This window comes from Lutra lutra, chromosome 14 (assembly GCF_902655055.1).
Source record: "Lutra lutra chromosome 14, mLutLut1.2, whole genome shotgun sequence".
Lineage (NCBI taxonomy): Eukaryota > Metazoa > Chordata > Mammalia > Carnivora > Mustelidae > Lutra > Lutra lutra.
Genome location: NC_062291.1, coordinates 17,825,812 through 17,848,705, shown reverse-complemented (window position 1 = coordinate 17,848,705; position 22,894 = coordinate 17,825,812). Strand labels below are relative to the sequence as shown.

Sequence of the window (22,894 nt, the reverse complement as noted above, 5' to 3'; positions counted from 1 at the left end):
TTGTTCTGCTGGAGGAGGAAGGTCTGGATTGCCATTGTGGGTGGCCCTGGGAGCCTTCTTTACCTGCATTGATGACCAAGAACAGAGGAAATGTGGCATCAACTCTGGAGACAAGGAGAAGGCAGGATTTTTACCAGGACGGCCACAGTCCTGAAAAAGAGAGAATGAAACAGTCCAGACAGGGACAAGGATGGATTTCAGGGTCTCTGCTACAGAAACAGAGGATCTCTCTGTCTCAGAGGGGTCGGTCATCCACCCAGTGCCCAGGTGCAAACACACATGGGCTCCACAAAATATTCCACAGCATTCAAGAGGAAGAATATTTTATTTTCAAGATAAAAGGGGGACAGGTCTTTAAGAACATTTATTAAAACACACACACACACACACAAGATATTTATTAAAAAAATATGAGTTTCAAATGCAACTCGAGAAAGAATGAAATGTATAAAACATGACCAACAGTGAAATAAAGATAGGGACTGAGAATAAAGTAAAACTAAAGAGACTAAAGACAGAAAGTGTAGGACTAAAGATGCAGAAAAGGAAGAATGCTTTATTAATCACAAATAACTATTAATACTTACTTAGAACTTGCTGGGAGCATTGAAATGGGTATTCTACAAACATTTCTGCATTTAATTGCCAAACCTCCTAACCAAAACACTGATATTGCTTTCTTTATGGGCTAGTAGAGGGTGCAGCCCCAGGAAGACAGCTAACCAGAGAGGCGGGATTCAGTCTGTCCAGTCCTGGTCAATCCAGGACTCCTCTCACTGCCCTGTGGTGCTCTGTCACGGGTATGTGACACCATCCAGAGTGCAGGTGGGTCCTGGAGGGGTCAGGCAGTGACATCAGATAGCCAAATAGCTACTCAGTGTTGACACAGACATTGGGTAAAATGAGCATGTACAATAACAAAAACACTGTAGAAAGAATCAGAATAAGAAAAGAACTTTAGAATTTTGTAAAGCCCCTATGTTTACAGATCCAAGGTGTTCAAATCATGAAACACAGTGAAGGCAAGGGAACTAATCCTTGGAAAGTCCCTGGTATACTATGTTCATTCCAAGATAAAAGAGAATTTCTACCAGATAGTTAAAGCAAACGAACAAAGGAAGAAAGCAAATATTAGTTACAATTAAAAAATGTGCTCCATAGGAGAAAATAGAGGAAATTTTGTGAAGAGAGAACCTCAAATTCAGTCAAATTTTCATTCAGGTGTGTAGCACTGGACATTCTAACATCTACATGGACTCACATGTTCTTACTGGAAAAAATAGTCAAGGACGTGTCAGTTGGCTGATTGTCAAACAAAAATAAAGAATTTAAAAATAAGTAAATCATGATACAAATGTTTAGATGTGAGCATTAAAACCAATAAAACAAAATGTAGTATAAATGTAACCCAGTAAAACTTTATTATAAATGTATACATGTATAATACATATGTATGAGAGCAGGAGTATAAAATAATTCTTAAAGGAAATGTAAAATATAAATAATAGGAATAATAGTAAGCTATAACTAATATTAATAGTAATTTTCAATTCTCAAATTTTATTATCAAGGACAGCAGTGTGTGTGTGTGTGTGTGTGTGTGTGTGTGTGTGTTTGGGACTAGAAGGTAGAAATGTCACAAATTAGAGACAACAAATGCAGTTAGATGGTATTTTCTTGTTTGGAATTCCATCTTATTTCTATGAATCTTGTTGCTAGTTTTCTATAAACTTAGATTATCTGGATCTAATTCCTTATTTTAAATCATCATATGTTCTTCCAATATCTACTTTCCACACACACATGTTCCTGACGTTCATAGGTCTTATATGATAAAGCAAGTCTGAATTGCTATTTTAAATCATCATAGTCATGGTCAAATTAAGATTTGTAAAGCAGTGTATAATAGAATATGATAGAAACCTAGGATTGTTAGGTTTTTGAAAGAGATTAAATTTTCTATGATGTCTGTTTAAGGCAGAGAAGAAGGGTGAAAGCAAAGAGAGTGTTTAGAACTAATTAAACAAAAGGAGGCGGTAAAATTCCATCCACAGTTTGATGAACATTAAATTCTTACTATTCAACTTTCTTGATAGATTGACACATTAAACTTAAAATGTTGCAACCATAATACTTGAAAGTAAATAGAATGCAGCCTTTATATAACTTTCAGATGGTGAAAGACTATCTAAGCAGAAGTCAAAAAAGGAAAGAGGGATATATTTGAATACATAAAAATGCCAAGCTTCTAGATGTCAAAAACAAAGAACACTAAAAGGCAAACAACACACTAAAAAAAAAAAAAAAATTGTCAGACTACTAACAAAGTGTTGATTTCTGTCCTAGGCACATATGCCATGGAAATAAAATTTTAAAATACCAAAATTAAAAAAAAAAAAGATAGACAAAGTAAACGAACAGAAGAATCAGAGATAAATATATCACATAAATTATGCTAGCAACCAAAGAAATGCAGAATTAAACCTCACATTTATTTAGCAATCCCCTAGGCATATATCACACTCAATATTGACAAACATGTGCTGTTATAAACACTCACACACTACTGAGGAGGAAACAAACCATCACAGTCTTTCTGGAACACCATCTGGCAATTTGTACAAAGGACTTCAACATGCTCTCATTCCTTGATCCAGAAATTCCACATCTAGGAATTTAACCGAAGGAAGTAACTAAAGACACAGAACAATAATGAACACAATCCAAGCAACTCAAGTGTATAGCTAGAGAGCCAAATTTATAACATTAGTACAGGCTGCATATTATTGCAAATTGTGTTTTTGAAGCATATGTATTGGCTCAGAACAGGATTATGAAGTAATGAGAGGTAAAAGAGTCAACAAAATTTATACACATAACGTCCTGAAAGATCACCTAAGTAGGTACATAGATGACAAGGTAGAATAGATAGGTGACAAATGCTGATAGAAAATACCTGAACATGTTGGCACTGGGTTGCAGGGTTTAAAATATTTTCTCTTTGTATCTATACTTAGAGGACACTCTGTGATAATTTTTTCTTCATCAGAAAGACAAAAACTTATTTTGCTATTTACCTGTAGATGTTTTCCATCACCAACAATATGAAAATTAAACTATATTGTTTTTAAGGTACTTGAATGACTCTCCCCAAATTATTGATTATCTATCAGTTTATCATCCATCTATCTATCTACCTATTGATTGTGGGTTGTGGGTTGTTTTGTTTGTTTGCTTGTTTGTTTGTTTTAGCTCCCTTGTCCACACTCCATCAGATGCACATGTAACCTGTATCTCTACCAGCCTCACCCCAATACATGGATCGAAGTGTGCTTTATTTAAGCTATACATACTTGAATTTCTCCAATTCTTGTTATTTTGAATATTTGACTCATAATACTTGAACATGTGAGTTTTCTGTCAGAGGTCTCTCTTAATATTCATCAATAGACATCTTTATAAAAGAAATTCTAGAGGAAACTGTGTACATATGCTTTGAGTCACTGTGACTATGAGCCTCTCCATAGGAACTTATTAATAAATTAGGGAGTTATCACAACATTTCTGTAATCAAAGCATAGGGAATGTATTTATAAATTGGATGTAAGACTAATGTGTCTGAGTGTATAGGAAAGAATTTCACTGAAGCTTCAATTTAATAAAGTGAAATATTCATTTTAAGTGAATATTCAAACTCTCTGATACACTATCTTAAAATTATGGTTAATATAATCATTAGAAAATTTGCTTTGCAGGTTTTGCATCTAAATCTTGGTTTAAGATCAAATAGTAATGAGAGTCCCCCTTCATTCCCTCAAACATTTGATCAGTTATTCAATTTTAAGTAAAACCTTCAAAATTCATGTCGGTGTCATGTTTTCAGAAAACTGAGCAAGATATGCTCAAATTAGCTTCCAACCTCACATGAAAAAATTTCCATTTCTCTCTGCTTATAACTTGGAGTCAATTTTAATGCCAACAAAATTAATGAGGTAATTTTAATAATACTATAATAATATCCATTACTAAGCATGGCATTTACTTTTTTTAATATACTGTCTTTCATGAATCCTTATGCCAATTAATAGAATGTAGATATTGTTAACCTCACTGTGAAAATTGTGATTGAAGATCTGAGGGATTAAATAACTTACTGAAAAGTGCTACAGCTACTTATTTAGCGAGTTTGAAATGCTTTCCTATAGGATGCTGGAGCTCACCAATCTATTGCAATGTTTGTGAAACTGTTTGTGTCACTGAAAGGCCATCTCCATGATGCACTTTGAACCCATATCTGTGTATTTTGAGATACCCTCATGAAGACCCCATTTTTCAGTTTAGTTGGGGGCAGTAATTTTGTGAGCTCGAGAAAGATCTTAGTATAGTAAGAAGATGCTCATAAAACATCCGTATGTGTATTTGGAGGTCTTACAGGAATGCAGAAAGCAAGGCTAGGTCTGTGAGGCTCAAGAATCCTTGGAATACTATAGAATGGAGAAGTCCTTTATTCAACTTCTTTTTTTTTTTCCTAAGATTTTATTTGTTTATTGGACAGAGAGAGAGAGCGAGAGCAGCAGGCAGGAAACTAGCAGACTTCCCCCAGAGCAGGAGCCCAATGCGGGACTGGATTCCTAGGATTGTGGCCCTGTGATCATGATCTGAGCCAAAGGCAGACACTTAGCTGACTGAGCCACCCAGGCGTCCCTAGTCAACATTTCTTAAGTGCCGATGTGCCCTAAATATTTCTGGTACTTTCCATATGGCCTTTCCCTGCACTCAGGAAAGCTATAGGCAAGCAGACTCAGACATACAGCTAACATGAGTGTTTAATAAATCTTAATAAGGAAGAGTACAGTATTCTCTGTATAGAAATACATAAAGAAAATTATCAGCTATACCTCGGGTCAAAGTAGTGTACAGGTAGAGGAAAGAGCCAAGTATAAATGAAAAGAGAAAGGGATAAATGGGACTATATTAAAATTAGGAAATTTCCTTCAGCATAACAACCTTAATAGGGTCTAAGTGTAAGCAATAGAGTTGGGATATAATGTCTACCAAACAGTAAGCTGACAAAAGACTTAACACTGTAATATATAAAGAGCTCTAATGAGCCAGTGAGAAAAAGATAGAAAAATGCACAAAAGACATGAACCAACACCTCACAAATGTCACACATTGTAAAAGAGTTCAAATCACTCTGAGATAACAGTACAGACTTACCAGAATGGTTAAGCCTTAAAACAACTGGAATTATCAACTGTCGGCAAAGCTAGGGAACACTCAGTAAAGACTGAGCCAATAGGATTAGCTAAGCCAATAGGATTAGCTTAAAAAACTGTGTGGCAGGGACCTAGTCATCAGAACACATGCACGTCCAGCAATTGGATTCTCATATTTAACCCAAATATATTTATGTGTAAGAAGACATGCAGAAGGGCATAGCACTCTGTCACAGCATGTGCTAGAAACAACCCAAACGCCATCACCAGTGTGAAGAGGAGAGAAAGTTGGCTATGTCTCTCTCATGGAACACAGTACTTCCATTGAAATGAGTGTGTGGAGGGTCACCTGGGTGGCTCAGTGGGTTAAAGCCTCTGCCTTCACCTCAGGTCATGATCCCAGGGTACTGGGATCGAGCCCTGCGTCAGGCTCTCTGCTCAGCGGGAAGCCTGCTTCTCCCTCTCTCTCTCTGCCTGCCTCTCTGCCTACTTGTGATTTCTGTCTGTCAAATAAATAAATAAAATCTTAAAAAAAAAAAAAGAAAAGAAATGAGTGTGTGGAGACTACACTGCATGGTCCTAAGTCTTGTATGCATGCATATCATGTAAGACCTAATAATAAATGAAAAAAGTTAGTAGTCACACCATATGACATAATTCTATTTGTAACACCTTAAGTAAATTTTACACAAGTAAAATTTTTTTAAATTAAAAAATACTATTTATGATATTAGAAGGCAGGTTATCTTTTGGATGGAAGGGGCAGTAGTGATTCATAGAAAACAGATAATATAGGGCTTCTGATACATGGGCAGTATTCTATTTCTTCATGTCAGTAGCATTTAGAATTAAATATAACTGTGATAATTCATCAGGCTATGAATTTATGATATATAAAAGTCTGTTATATATAGTACTTCCATATAAAGTGTATTCTTAAAAGGCAAGTTGTAGGTTGTAACAAATAATCCTTATAAATACATGTCTGAGCATGTATTTCATAATTTTTGTAAAAGAAATAGCTCAAACTACATTTCTTAAGTCTAAGCAAAGAAATGATTTTAAAAGGCAAAGATTCAAAGAAATGTTTTGAAAAGAAGGGCAGTATTAGTAAAAAGGTCAAATATTAGTAAAATATTCAATTGCAATTATGTTCAAATGCACATGTTCAACACAGCATGCCATCAGGGTATATTATGTAAAAATATGTAAAATATTTTGTAATATGTAAAATATAAAAATATATCTCAAACAATTTTTCAGAGATGCATCAGAATAAGAAAGAGCCTGACATTGAAGCAGGCCCGGTTTGCTCATGAAAATGATACAACATAGTATCTGTTTTGCAGGGTGGTTTTGCTTGTTTCCTTTAATGTGTGACGTAAAGTTCCAGTGATCAGGAGAAGCTGACGCTCTTCGTGGATCATGGTGGTCAGAGTATTTCATGTGGGCTCTCTGCTCTTCTGGTTCTAGAGATGATTATTATCAAAACTGGAAGACTGAAAAGAATCAGACATCATGGATGTTTTAGTATATAAGGCTCAAAGGCATATGTGAATGTTCTACTGTGTTTCTTCTGTGATCCATAGGAAGGAAGTCCAACTTACTTGGTTTGGCCCATGTCACCCACCTTAATACTGTTTTGTTTTGTTTAGTGTTCACAGAGAATAGAACATTTTAAAATACTTTTTCTATACTTATATGTAAATATATACTTATATATAAATCTTATACTTTTTTTTCAAGCAATGCAGTATTTCTGCCACTTGAAGAAAGCAAAACTAATCAAAGAAAAGCAGAAATGGTGGTTTGGCATCTTAAGGGAGTGTGTTAAGTGTGTATATGTTTATGTGAGAGTGTGCGTGAACATATCCATTCTTCCTTTCTGTGTCAGTTAATGTATAGAAACAAACAACAGTTTGGCTAAACATTTTCAAAAGTTTGCAGGAAAATAACACATTTACAGTATAGTATGAGATAACAATGTCCACCAAATTTTCTTTCACAAACTCTAAACCCTATTCTTTCATTAAAGGAAGTGCGTAATAGATTTGAAATACAAATTTGGTGTTAAAAATTTCTTAGGGATATAAAAAAAGGAAGTATTTAAGTGTAAAGAACACATAAAAATTAATGAAAGGAATTTAAGAGTAACATTCAATAATTAGATATTATGGGGGCGCCTGGGTGGCTCAGTGGGTTAAGCTGCTGCCTTCGGCTCAGGTCATGATCTCAGGGTCCTGGGATGGAGTCCTGCATCGGGCTCTTTGCTCAGCAGGGAGCCTGCTTCCCTCTCTCTCTCTCTCTCTCTCTCTGCCTGCCTCTCCATCTACTTGTGATCTCTCTCCGTCAAATAAATAAATAAAATCTAAAAAAAAATTAGATATTATATAGCTTGCTAACATTTTAAATCACTTAATTATCAGTGCTTGCATATATTTATAGGTGATGGTGAGGTTTTTACTATTTTAACATAATTATCAGCTTTCTTAATACTGTAAGATTATTGTTTGATTAAAATATAGACCACATAGTGCTGCCTGGGTGGCTCAGTCATTAAGCATCTGCCTTTGGCTCAAGTCATGATCCCAGGGTCCTGGAATCAAGCCCCGCAGTGGGTTCCCTGCTTGGCAGGAAGCCTGCTTTTCCCTCTCCCACTCCCCCTGCTTCTCTTCCCTCTCTCACTGTATCTCTCTCTGTCAAATAAATAAATAAAATCTTAAAGAAATATATATAGACCACATAGCTAAACAATGATGAGTCTAGTATTCTATAAATAGAAGGGTGACCATTTGAAAATACAAATTAAGAATTATAATAATTAAATAAAATATACAAGCTTGACTCTTATGTTAGAGACACATGTGGTATTTTGAGCTCAGTTTACCTTTGGAAGATTGTTTCTTACTGTGCCCTCTCTAGGGTTTTCCAGTAACAGAGCAAGCCTTTCTCTTGACCACTCTTGGAGACTGTTATGATGTTCTCATTTAATTTAAAATACTATCATGGGTTCAGTGTAATATTATGTGTCTGTTACTCATATGAAGCTATCACTCCAATGCTGAGTTGAAGAATATTTAAAACTTTTTAAAGAAAATTTAGAATTTAAAGAGTGCTTTAAATTCTACCTGTATCTTCACTGAGGCTAAAAGCCTTACTAATCAAGTTACTAAATGTCAAATGTAAGCTTTTATTTTCAAAACTTACTACCCCTTGGCTTGTATGATAAATGATACTGATTAGTTTCCATTTGTGAAATGAAAACTGTTTCAGATATAAGAATTGGCTAAAATTATTCAAAGTTAGTCTACCTGCCCAGGAAACAGATTTAGGAACCAAGAGAATTATGTGTGCTTTGAACTTTGCGGGTGAGATAGAATGGATCTCACAGTCCTGTAGACCATGACTTTTCTTTGTTTGACACTGGTTAAAATGGTGAAAGCTTTCTACCACTGAAATCTCTGAGTTTCCTTTGAATGTATTTTTTATGCAAGGTTATGGTTTGAACACCTAAAAGAAAAAAGAGTTGGGGCTTCCTTAAATCTATAGATCAGGTTCCTTAATCTTCTTTTGTGATTGTTTGTGAATAGATTTTTACTTATTATCTGTGTAAATAGATACAGGTATATCTATACATAGACATACAGCAGAATTGGGACTGAAACACGTAGAAGGAATAAGTAGTCCTCACAGACCCCAACCCTCTAATTACCTCTAATTCTTTCTCAAAAGAATTCAAGAGTTGAACATGAAAACATGGTCTTAGATCTATTGAAAAGACAAGGCGCCTCTCCAGAAAATGATCATGAAGCATGTGTCTCTAGCAGAATAATCTTGGGTTTTATAATCATAGAATCAAAAAACATTTCTACTGTAGACAATCTTTTTGTTACTGTTTGATAGGTTCTAGGATTATCCTCACGACATGAATCTCATTATGTGGACTTAAATCATTTTAGGGGTGAATCACCATTACTAAATATGTCAGGAAATTTAAGGGCTAATTCAAGGAGCATGGGAATGCAATCCTGCTCTTCTGTTCACTTGTAAAATGCACCCATTAGCAGGAGCAGAATTCAGGAGACATGACTTCTCAAAGGCAAATAAGACTGAGAGAAGGCAGACCTGCTTTAGGAGCAGGGTGTTTAGGTGCCTTTTTAATCTGACTCCTGGAATTCAACTTGATGAATCAAATATGTTGCATACTGTTCGCACTAGGCTGTGGGTTGTGTTTGCGCAGATTGGCCAACAGAGTTTCCAGTGAAGAGTGATTCCAATAATTATGCCGGCATAGAGAATCCTCTTAATCCTCTCCTTAAGGACACCCCAAGCATATTCAAGCCATGGGTGAATTTCTAATTTCTTGAGCATAATTCTTCTGAATCCAACAGTAAAATTAGAAGCTACGAGAAATAAAGGGACAGGAGAAATAAGGAGCAGTAGTTACTATCTATTTGAAGAGAATGTTTCTTTAAAGGAAACGTATTTCATAGGTGCTCGCCTTTTCACAAGACCCATGAAGGTTGTTCTCACAGTAGCTACCACTGGACTGTTTCCTCAGAGTCCACCTGAGAGTACCGTACCGATCTCTTACCAGGTTGTGTAATTCAGTAGAATACAAAGTGACAAGAACGTATTAAATGAGTATATATTGTTTGCCAAACCTTGTAAATGATTATATGCTTGTTCTTTTTTTTCTTTTTTTAAAAGATTTTATTTATTTATTTGAGAGAGAAAGAGAGAAGGCAGGGAAGGCAGAGGAGGCAGAGTGAGAAGCACACTCTTCGCTGAGCAGGGAGGCAGATGCTGGGCTTGATCCCAGGACTCTGGGATCATGACTTAAGCCAAAGGCAGATGCTTCCCTGACTGAGCCACCCAGGAGTCCCTACACTTTTTTTCCCCATAAAATTCTTGCTTTTTCCATAAAATTCTTGCTTATTCTAAGGAATTGTGTCCCTCTAGGATTTTCTTGCTTATTTGTATGCCCTTCCAGTGCCTGGCTGCATCTAATATAGAGATTTTTGGTGAGAGAAAAGTTAAAAAAATGATGCATGTTCTTATGTTGTTTCTTCTAATGAATGCATATATAATTTTCCTACTCTGGTTTAAATGTTACTTATCTTTATGAGAAATTATATTAAATATTTTAACAGTGTCATTCTAAACAAAACACAGTATCCTTTAATGTTATGTGTTGCTCGTGTTAAAAATTCTCAAGATTCAGAGACCCCAATGTACGTGGGAGATAATCTCAGAAATTATATCTGAGAATTCATTCTTTTCTCCTTTAAACCAAAATTTTCTGAAAAACTCATTAATGGTAGCATAAGAAAAATAGTTTTTCTGGGGCACCTGGATGATCCTCTTGATTTCGGCTCAGGTCATGATCTCAAGTTTGGGAGATTGAGTCCAGCTGGAGCTTCTCTCTCTAAAATGAATAAATAAATCTTTAACAAAAAGGGAGAGTAGTTTTTCTTAAGGTAAGTTGCTAGTCTTTATAGCGTGAGACAAGTCAGTCCTAACGAGTTATTCAGGATAGCTATGGTTCTCCCAAATTTCCAGAGACTTATTGAAGACTTCACCCAAAGGGTTGATTTTATTCTCACTAGTACAATTTATGTATTTGTAGTATTAAAAGTAAGTTCAGGGTATGGTAACTACATAGTGAAATGGGACTATATGGCTTTTAAATAAATACCTTTTGTCGCACCTACCTTCATTTCTAGATCCAGTCTCCTGAGTCGTGGACATTTTGGTATTTGCATTTTTAAATCTTCTGATTCTAAATAGCACACTTGCTTCCTTTTATTTCTTCAGTTCTCACCATGTATTTATTAATAACCGACTATGAAAGATGAGCAATGCTATTAGCACCTCTCCCTCCCTCTGGGTTTTGTTTACCATGTTATGTTTAGTTTTATCTATTGTTCGCATAATTTTAAATTATATGACTAAAACCCCATTGCTCATCCTAACAACTTTAGATTGTACAGGAGAGGATTTAAACTATATAACTCGTTACCAAAACTAAAACTGCGTAGGTGTGGGTATTTAGCAGATCCACAGAAACAGCGGAGTAAAGTTGATCAGCTGGGACCCTCTCCCAGAAGAGCTCAGATTCAATTTTTGTTAATTCTGGGTAAGTTATTTCCAACAACAGGAAACGAGGGTCCCTTAGTATATTTCCCTGAGCATGGGAAGGAGGAAGGGATTGCAAAAAAATCCTGAGATTAGAAATTCCTTCGCAAGGTCTGAATCGACCCGTACTTTGGGAAAAGCTACCACAGATTTGCTAGTTGAACCAGACTGAAGTAGCTTAGCTCTACGGAGACTTTAGCGCTCAGATTCCTTTGAAAAAATGTCTGGGGTGAGCTATCGGCCCTTAACTCCTCCATTCAAACAGACATACTTTAAAGAGCTTTGGATTTTTATCAGTTCCAAGAGAAATCCAGGATTACAGAGGAAGTAAAATGGAAATTGGGAAGGGGTGTGTGTGTGTCTGTGTGAGAGAGAGAGAGAGGGGTAGGGGGGAGGAGAGAGAGCATAAAACAAAAAGAGGGACAGAAACAGGGAGCAAGGGGAAGAGTCTAAAAAGAGTATTCTGTTGTAATGTGCTGTATTCTGTAAAAACAGCAGCAACAACAACAAAACAGTAGTCATCTAGATTTAATGGCATAATTTTGATACTGATTTGATATTTTCATGGTGCTGAATCCATGTTTCAGCAAGTGAATAGAATATTAGAAAGTTATCCCTACCAGGAGTTCTCTGTTTTAGGAAAATATTAATAACGTTTAGACTACTGAGTGCCCATGAGAGATTATGAACTGGGCAGAGTCCCTCAGATGTATGTGAACTCCATATTATTGGTCAGTGATTATCTTTAATTATTTCAACTTCAATAATTTAATATATTTTAATACTATAGCTATGCTTAACATCACTTAACATAACTTAATCAAAATTAAGTATCAGACGGTACAGTTTAATATCATTGCCTTTTTAGCATGGCACCACTGTGCATTTCTGCTGAGATTAGAAATTACTGATTTTATTTGAAAGTACATGATATGTGTCAAGGTTCTATCATTTGAGAAGAATTAAAGTAACATTGCAGTGATTCCTTAGAATGTGAAGTTATATATTTAAATATACATTATTTCCCTTTAGAATTACTATTATAGGGGCACCTGGGTGGCTCAGTCGTTAAGAGTCTGCCTTCAGCTCAGGTCATGATCCCAGGATCCTGGGGATCGAGCCCCGCATCAGGTTCCCTGCTCGGGGGTAGGCCTGCTTCTCCCTCTCCCACTCCCATAGCTTGTGTCCTCTCTCTCACTGTGTCTCTCTCTCTCATATAAATAACATCTTTTAAAAAATAGAATTATTATTATATTTGGCCTGAGCATTATAGAGACTTAAAGCAGTATTTCTCAAGCTGTGTTCTAAGGGATTGTAAGAGTTTAAGATGTAAATGGGTGATTCTAGAAAATGTGCAAATAAACCCCTTTCTTGGACAGTCATTATGCAAATTAGCACATACATCTCTGAAAAGACCTGCAGTAGAGTAGATTAGCTTTTTGAAAAGTTATTTAATACCGTGCATCACAAACTTATCTGTGTGGAGTGCATATTTGTTTTTTCAGCATACCTTTTATAAATTATAACTTATAATTTAGTATAGGGGTTAACAAATCACATCCTATTCACCATTTGTTTTTGTAAATAAAGTTTTATTGCAATATAGTCATGCCCATTTCTTGTTTTTGTGTTAACAGTGGCAAAGTTGAAAAACTGACTCAAATACTTTATGTCCTGCAAAACCTAAACATATTTATTATCTGGTTCTTAACAGAAAAATGTTTGCCTATCATGATAGCAGAAGAGTACACCTCTGAACATCATATTTGGAAACAAGGACTTAGAGAAATGTATTGCTATTTTAAATAGCATCTTCTTATGGATAACTGCAAGTTAAATGTATATACATGCATGATATAGAATTAATTTTAACTATATAAAATTTGCAATGATGGGGCTTTGATTGTTATTCAATTAAAGCATCACTTTTGAAAGATTTTATCTTAATATAATTAAGTTATGTGAAATTTTGAAACACGATCTTGGAAGAAAAACAATGTAAATATTCTTACAAATCTTGTCTAAACACAGACAAAAATAATACTTGATAGCCTCACATTTTTTCTGATTAAATTATATCTAGGGAAGATTCAAACTTTATTGATATCTTTCTTCCTTGTTTTCTTTTTAGGAGAAATTCCTGATAGAATGTTATAAGTGCATAATTACTCTGTCTTTTCATTTTGACCTTGAGACCACATTGCTCCTTCTTCAGATTCAAAATTAGTCTAAAATGTTAAGTTACAGATCTTGAAAACTGAGTTTAAGTACTAGCTCAGATATTACCTAGCTGTCCAGACTATAAAATCTAACACCTGAAACCTGAGTTTAATACTAGCTCAGATATTACCTAGCTGTCCAAACTATAATATCCAATCCCTGAGTGTCAGTTTTTCATGAGGCATTAATAATAAAGCTGAACTAAACTGTCCGAATTTTTTTCCAGGAAGAACTGAACCCCATCATTGTTACCCCGCCCATCCAAGCTGTTGACCAGGACCGGAATATCCAGCCACCATCAGATAGGCCAGGCATCCTCTACTCCATCCTTGTTGGTTTGTATTTACTCACATTTTACACTCTCAGTTATCACTCTCGAACCATGTAGAAAAAGCAGTCTCAAATCAAAGGAAACACCTTTAATAACAAAGTTGATCTCCTTGGAAATTACTATTTTTATATAAAAATGAATTTTAAAATAATGGCTTTTCTCTTAGAATTAGTTTTAGTGAAATGTGTAGAAGAAAACATAGAATTTTTTTTAATTGAACAAGTGAAGCCACTTTAAAAAATGAATAATAATCTACATATTGGTAGTTTTCTCTGTGTTACCTCATAAAGAATTCTCTGAGAAAAATTTGAAAAAAAAATTGATTGAAAATATACATTGTTTGCTCTACTAGTATTTTACCATTGGTTAAATGTAATTATGTAATTCTGAAAATATATGATTGAATTAAATAAGGGTTTTTGGAACCATATGGGAGAAGGACCATGATTACCCAAGGGTACACTATATATTATACCCTTCGCTAATTTTTCCTTGAAAAACTTCGCAGGAGTTATTCTAGTTCATCGTTGTGCATATACTGGTAATTATACCAAAGCAAAAATGATGAGAATTTGATTATGATACTCTTCTCAAATTACTTTTGCTAAAATACGGGTGTTGCTGCTTTGCATGGTTTATAGTCTCTAGAAAGAGAGATGCATGTGAGACAGATCATAAATCTCTTCATGAAGAAGAGGTTGCTTTTGAAGTATGCTTCAGAATCACTATTCAGTGGAATTAACATTGCCCTCAACCCCTTTCTAACCCTGAGCATTCAGCCTGCGTGTGTGCACACATGCATAGTAATACAACAGCCTACATACATTAGATAGATTTCCAAATATGACGTTATATCCCACTTAGAAATGTTGTCTGTAAGAAGGTTGTCTCTGGAACTACACACTTGTCATAAGCCAGTTACAGATATTAGACTATTACATTTTTTTTAAAAGACCTTATGAACATAAGCCTCCATCTTTTAAGTCTGTAAGGGCCTTAGCATAGATAAAAAGAAATAGCCATTGTTCCTCTCATTAACAGAAGGGTTGACTCCATGTCGGTTGCTGTGCTAGGTACTATAGATGCAAAGATGAGAGATAAATGTTCTAGGTTAGGGAGGGGTGGAGTCTATGGCTAGAAACATGTCCAAAGATAAATTCAAATACCTAGTTCTAAGCACTAGAAATAAGCTATGAACCACATATTACATGGGATCATGGAAAGAAACTACAAAGTATTTCTGAGAAAATTGCTTAGAGTTATTTCAGCAGAAAGATCAGGGTTTCCAGGAAGAAATTACCTAGAAGGCTGATATAGCGTATACTAAGTCCAAAGGATGAAATTTAAAGACACTCTTAGAGAAGCAGACTACCCAGAGTGGGCTGAAGTCCATTGGTATTCATGAGTTTCTTTCACTTTCAGAAATTGCATTTATTCTTTCTTTCAATAAATAAGCATCTACTCTGTGGAGGAAGACAGTTTCCTCACTTCACGCAGCTGGTGTTTTGGGAGCAGAAACAGGCAACAAACAACAAATATAATAAATACATGTGTATTTATTATACATGATAGAGATGGTCTGTGCTGTGGGAAAAATAGAGCTTAATAAGTAGGAGTAGAAGTACAGAAGGGGTGTTGCAGTATAAATTTTAGCATTAAATGGGAGGAACATGGCATACCTCATTGAAAAAGTGAGGTCTGACGGGCAACCGGGTGGCTCAGTCAGTTCGGTGGCTGCTTTCAGCTTGGATCATGATCCCAGGGTCCTGGGATGGAGGCCCTCAATTCCTCCCTGCTCAGCGGGGAGCCTTCCTCTATCCATCTTCCTCTACTGTTGCCCCTGCTTATGCTCTCTCTCTCTCTCTGTCAGATAAATAACTAGAATCTTTAAAAAAAAAAAAAACAGTGAGTTTTGAGTAAAGTCTTATGGACGTTAGAGGAGTTAGCCATGTTGATATCCGGGAGATAGTTTCTGGGCGCAGATAAAAGCTGGAGCTTGCCTATTGGTTTTCAGAAGCATCAAGGAAGTCAGTAGCATTGGAGAGGGAAGTAGAAAGGAGATGTGAGGGTGACTGGATGGCACAGTTGATTAAGCATCTGACTCTTGGTTTCAGTTCAGGTCATGATCTCAGGCTCTTGAGACTGAGCCTCAAGTTGGGCTCCAAGCTCAGCACAGAGTTCTTTCCCTCTCCTTCTGCCCTGCCCCTATACTCTCTTCTTCTCTCCTTCTCTGAAAAAATAAATAAATCTTAGAAAGAAAGAAAGAAAGAAAGAAAGAAAGAAAGAAAGAAAGAAAGAAAGAAAGAGAAAGAAAGAAAGAAAGAAAGAAAAAGAAAGAAAGAAAGAAAGAAAGAAAGAGAAAGAAAGAAAGAAGATGTGAAAAATAAGAGGGGGCCAGAAAATACAGAATCTTCTATACTATCAATCTACTTTGTCATTTACTTTAAGTGAAATGAGAAGCAAATATATTAATGAGAGCAGAATAATGAATTGCTTTTCTATACCATCAGCCACCAACTGTAGTATGATGAATAGTCCTAAATAATAGACATACCACTAGCACTAACTTTGCTTTCACAGCCAAGTTTTAAAAAAAGATATGATTTCATATATTTATATTTCTAGAAGGCAAGATGTTATATGGGTAGTTTCAATTATGTTCAGATCCTGACTTTAAAACTTACTACTCATAATTATATGATTATGCTGGGTGAGTTACTAATTTCTCTGCCTCAGTTTACTCCGCTTTAAAATGGAGTTGATAGAAACAGACCTTCTATAAAAGGGTTTTGAGGATTTGATTTCATACAGGGAAATAGTTAATAGTGCCTAGAAAAAAGTTAGTTCTCAGTAAATGTTAGTTGATATTGTCATTACCATTAGGAAGAAAAATCATGTTTCCTAAGTTAAATAAGACTGGTAAGAATAGAAACACACACACACAAAAATCAAACATACAAAATGAGATTTCCATGGCTCTGACTTTACTTACTTTTCCAGAAGTCTTAATTTTCCTTAAGTCCACCCAGATAATTCTGAATGTATGTGTTCCTCAGAGCTAGTTTTCGCAATCTCCATGTGGAGAGTTCTCCTCTCACACACATTCTTGGTGGTCCGTTTACTGAATGTGAGGACGTGGATCCTGAGGTGTGTGAAAAGGTCATCTAAGGATTGTTGCCAACCCCTTCACGGGTCCTACTGTAACTATCATCAGTTCTGGAATTATTTCTTCTCCTATTGATTATTCCCCCAGCAACCTGACCCTATGTCACCTCAATCCATTGTTTCCTATGATGTGTCCACTGGCTTTCCTCAAGAAAAATGATATCATTGTATATGGGGTGGGTGGGAGGGAGGGATGGGATTAGCAGGGATAAATGAGTGAAAGATATTCAAACTATAAGCAAAGTCAAAAATTCATAATTGAAAAAAAAAAAGCCTCAAAATTGACTACTGCCTTAAAATGGAAATTGTTTCATCCCAAAATGGGGAAGGGCAGTTGGTGGGAATTAGTAAAACTCTGATAATCTGTCCAACAAATGCTCCTTTCATGTTTTACTATTAGGAAGATGAAATTTAGGTTTAAATTGGAACATGTACTAAAGGGCAAAAAAGTGACAGTAAAATCTCAACTAATAAGTACAAAATAGAATCTTCTGGTAAACTAAAATTTTCAATGAAACTGACATAAATTTAGATGAATTGAATTATTTTTGTTTGGGCACTTATGATTTTACAAACACTGGGTTGGATATTTAATGAAGCCCTTTAAGTTTGTTATAGTCAATATAATAAAATCATAGTACATGTAAGATTAGATTAAAGTTATAATAATTTAAGGACCCATCCGAGGTGAAGTCATTGAAAATAGACAAGTAAAGACTCCTGAAAATTTGCCCTTCCATAAAAGCAATGAAAAATTGGTTTTTAAAAAAAGGGAAAATCATAATTTTGGGCCATTAATTCCTGAATTAACCAAGGTTTAAAAACAACCCAGGGAACATTTATTCAAAAAAAAACAGATGACTCTTTGTAGTAACTTTTTTTTAAACTCTGGAATTTTTCACTTGCCGGATTCCCATTACCTGCTCTTTAGTTCAGCAGTAGCGCTAAAAATAACAACCTGCCCCCTCCCCCAAAGCAGCTTGGCAGTCATTGGAAGAAGCAGAACAAAACTTCGTGGTTCTCTGGAAGAACCCACATGAAAACCTGACTCAGATTTCACCCAGCACAAAAAGCCTTATTTGGGAGCTAGAGGGGGAAGATGGGAGAGGAGTTTGTCAAAAACAGTTACAGGCAAGTGTTTTTACTTTGTTGCTGCCTGAAGTGATAGATAACAATTGGGACAAGCAATAAGCTAAATAAACAGTAAATTTAAGAAAGAAGGCAGGAATGATATCCATAGGGTCTATAAAATGTTTTGACTTATTTCTAGGAATCTTAGGGCAACAATAAGAACAGTGTAGTGTGAATTCTCAAAAAACATCTGAGAATGCCTTGGGTTTTCAGCTCTGGGTTACCTTGAGTTTCTGGAAAAGCAGAAAGCAAAAGCTAAAGAATTCTAAACAGCAAGACTGAAGACTAAAGATGTGATCCAAAATACACAAAGTCCTCCTCAAAAAAGACTAGGAGAATTACTGCTTTTAAATATGTTCAAAGATCTCTTCCAATCATTAACTAACCACTGAACTAGTACAGATTTCAGTGGAACCACATGACAAAGAATACAGATTTCGGAGTGTTAGTTCAGAAATAATTAGTTGAGAAAACGAATGAGCACAACTAAAACAAGCAATATCCTCCATAGTTCCTGGGGAAGGAAGGAATCTGATTTTCAGTGTTGTCACATAATACTGTTTGCAATGACCAGTTTTTAACAAAAATTATGAGACTAGAAAAAAAACAGGGAAGAATGGTTGATACACAAGGTAAATAAAATAACAAAAGTGTTTCTGAGGAAGCCCAGACATTGGGCTTACAAAGATTTTCAACTGGATGGGGGTAGGGGGGAGACACAACAAAGACCTTTGATCAGGTATTTAAAATATATCCAAAGAACTAAAGAAAATAATATGCAAAGAATTACATTAAAATATGGGAATGCTATCTCATCAAATAGATAATATTAAAAAAGAGACATAAATTATAAAAAAGAACCTAATAGAAAATTTTGAATTGAAAAATACAACAACTGTAAATTAAAAATTTACTAGCAGGGCTTAATAGAAGATTCAAGTATGGAGAAGAAACAATCAGCAAATTTGAAGAGAGATCAATTGAGATTATCAAATCTGAGAACAGAAAGAAAAAAAGAATGAAGAAAGTGAAGAAGAGAGCCTCAGACACTTGTGGGATACCATTTTGTATACCAACATATTCATAACAGGAGTCCCAGGAGAGAAGAGAAAGGGGCTGAAAGAATATATGAATAAATAATGGTTAAAAACATCTTAAATTTCAGGAAAACAATCTGCACATCCAAGAAACTCAGTGAATTTTCAGAAAGTATAGACTTAAAGAAATTCAGACTCATCTCAATCAAATTACCAAATTACACAGACAAATAAAGAATTTGAAAGTACAGGTGACTTTCCATGGATATTAGTTCTCCATAAAATTATGATTTATCATCTGAAACAATGGATGCCAGGAAACAGTGGGATGACATGTTCAAAGTACTAAAAGAAAAAAAATGCTCATCAATAATTCTAAATATGACAAATATTTCCTTCAAAAAATGAATGAGAAATTAAGACATTCCCAGAAAAAGAAAATGAGAGAGTTTGTCAGTAGCAGACCTTCTCTATAAGAAATATCAAAGAGAAATCTAAGGCTGAAATTAGAGCACAATAGATAGTAACTCAAATCCACATGAAGAAATACAGAATAGTGGAAAAAACAACTACATAGATAAGTATAAAAGATAGCATAGGTATAGTTTTTTCTAGTAACTCTTCCTTTTCTATCTAATATAAAGAAAATGTTATAAAGCAATAATTAGATATCAGCATTGATGGATATGAAATGTATAAATATGCATTTGCAATAATAACTAGAAAGAGGGAAGCAAATTTAAAGATTTAAATTATTTAAGCAATTTAAAGATTTATATGAAAAGACACAACAAGGGAATTTAAACAGTACATATGAAAAATATCTATTTAACACAAAATAAGTCTGTAATAGAGTAATAGAGGAACAGAAAAGTCAGGAAATATAGAAGACAGAAAGCAAAATGGCAAATATAATCCTACCTTTTTAGTAATCACAATTAATGTAATTTGTAAGTTAATGAAATGTTCCAATTAAAAGGCAGAGATTAACGGAATGGATAAAAAAGGAAGGACAACATAATCTAACCATACATTGTCTACAAGAGACACACTTCAATTATGGAGACATAAACCTTTGGGTTGTAAAAGGTTGTGAAAAGATAGTCCACACAAATGATAACTAAAAGTGAGCTGAAGTAATACTACTAATGTTAGACAAAAATAGATTATACAATAATATTTTTTATTTGAGACAAAGATGGACATCTTATAGCAACAACAGAGTCAATCCATTAAGAAGGTATAATAGTTAAAAACATATATGCATCTAACAATAAAGTCCAAAAGTACATGAAACAAAAACTGATAAACCTGAATGGGGAAAATAAATTATTCAAGCATGATAGTTGGAGACTCTGCAACCCAACCATAAGTAATGGATTCAACAGCTAGACAGAGGGGAGCAAGGACAGAATTGAACAGCATTGCAAGACAACCATACCCTACAGATATTCATACAATACTGAAACCCAAAACAATGGAATACACCTTTTTCTTAAAGGCACATGAAATATTCTTCAATATAGACCACAAGTTAGGCCACAAAACAGGTGTTATTAAATTGAAAATGATTGAAATTATACCAGTATTGACCACAATGGAATGATATTAGAAATCACTAACAACAGAAATTTGGAAATTCACATATATGTGGAATTAGATAGATACTCCTGAATAGTCAATGGTTCAAAGGAAAAACCACAAAGAGAGTAAGAAAACTACTTTGAGATAAGTAAGAATGAAAACATGTCACACCAGAATTTATGGGATGAAGATGAAGAGATACTCAGAGCGAGATTTATAGTTGAGCATGCCAACATTAATAAAGAAGAAAAATCTAATCAACAATGTAATCTCTCAAGACTGTGAAAAAGGATGAGCTAACTAAAACAGAGAACTCATAAGGATAGAAATAATGAAGTCTAGAGTGGAAATTAATTAAATAGAAAATAAAAAACACAGTGAAGAATATCAGTGAAACTAAAATTTAAATTCTTTGAAAGGAACAACAAAACTGACAAACCTTGAGCTACGTTGATCAAGAATATAAAAGAGAAGAAGCAGTTTACTCACTCTAGGATGAAAGAAAGGACCTTATTGCTGACCTTTTAGACATGAGAATATTATAAGGGTATGTTACCTACAATCATGCACAAATTAGAAAACTGCTGTGGTCAAATTATTAGAAAGACACAAACTATCGAAACAGACTCAAGAAGACAGAAAATTCTGAGCTAACCTATGACCTGTAAAGACATTGATATATCAAAAAACTTCTCAAAGAAAAACCGAAGACCAGAAGTCTTGACCAGGGAATTCTACCAAAGTTTAAAAAAAAAAAAAAAAGGATTTAACGGCTATCCTTCCAAAAAATAAAAGAGCAAGGAATACTACCTAACTCATTCTGTGAGGCTAGAATCACCCTGATAACAAAACTAGCCAAAGATAGCACAAGAATAGAAAGTTATGCAACAATATCCCTTATGAATATAGGTGCAGAATTTTTCATTTGAATACTTAACAAATCAAATCCAGCAGCCTATAAACAGGATTATGCATTGTGCCCAAATGGAATTTATCCCATGAACGCAAGGTTGGTTTTATTTACAAATAAGGCAGTGTAATACACCTTAGTAATCAACAAAACCCATGATTACTTCAAAAGATGCAGAAGCAAAATCTGACAAAATCAAACCCTTAATTAAATGTAAATTTACTTAATGATAAATCATTGAAACTCATATAAAGCAAAAACTATTAGAAATACAGGGAGAGGGTGTCTGGGTGGCTCAGTCAGTTAAGCCTCTGCCTTCAGCTCAAGTCATGATCTCAGGGTCCTGGGATCAAGCCCCACATCGGGCTCTCTGCTCAGCAGGGAGTCTGCTTCCCCTCCTCTCTCTTCCTGCCTCTCTGCCTACTTGTGATCTCTCTGTCAAATAAATAAACAAAATCTTAAAAAAAAAAAAAAGAAAGAAATACAGGGAGATTTTTATTTAACAATCATCATAGTGAAAGATTTTGAAGCTACCTTCTTAGAACTTAGATCAAGTTGATAAAAATTCAGTAAGCATATAGTGATTAAGTGACTAAGGGATTAAAATAGAAAAAAGAAAAAGAAAAATACCACTCTTTTCAAATTGTTTTTAAAAACCCAAAGTACATTTATTTAAAAATTGTGTGTTAGGCTAAAAAAAAAAAAAATCTTGATAAGTTTCAAGAACTAAAACACATTCTGTTAAATCGGAAAACCATAGAACCACAGAATCAAAACTAAAGGGGAATGGTAAAATTTCTAACCAAGTGAAAGGAATAATATTTTTTTTTTGTACGTAAAGATACAGAGGAGGTGATGTCAATAAGATGGTAGGCTAGGAGGCCCCAACTCTTGTCTTGCCCACAAAAATAACAAAACAATAAATAACTACAGACTGATGGGAATAGCTCTAAGAAAGTTCTGGACTACAAAAGTGAAACAGCAGAAACTCTACAGGGCTTACAGACTGATGATTCCCACATAGGAAAGCATAGGGAGCATTTTACCTGCATTATGCCTTCCCCAAGTCTGAGCAGTTCGGTGCCAGGAGGGGTCCCCTTGGAGGGACTCTATCTCGCAGGTCCAGGAGAGCAGAGAAGTCCCAGCAAACCTCATCACA

The 22,894-nt window shown here is 35.0% G+C and overlaps 1 protein-coding gene across 2 annotated transcripts in view; it reads left to right on the top strand.

Moving 5' to 3' along the window:
* PCDH15 (protocadherin related 15) overlaps positions 1–22,894 on the top strand; it is a 1,821,443-nt gene that overhangs the window by 1,372,769 nt on the left and 425,780 nt on the right. Inside the window, exons 1-2 of one of the 2 annotated variants that reach the window (XM_047702329.1) lie at positions 13,064–13,190; positions 13,804–13,912. In XM_047702329.1, coding sequence (XP_047558285.1) covers positions 13,176–13,190; positions 13,804–13,912 — 124 coding nt within the window. In that variant the 5' untranslated portion in view covers positions 13,064–13,175. Of the gene's footprint in view, positions 1–13,063; positions 13,191–13,803; positions 13,913–22,894 lie in introns of those variants that run through there. The other variant, XM_047702331.1, reaches the window with a different exon arrangement.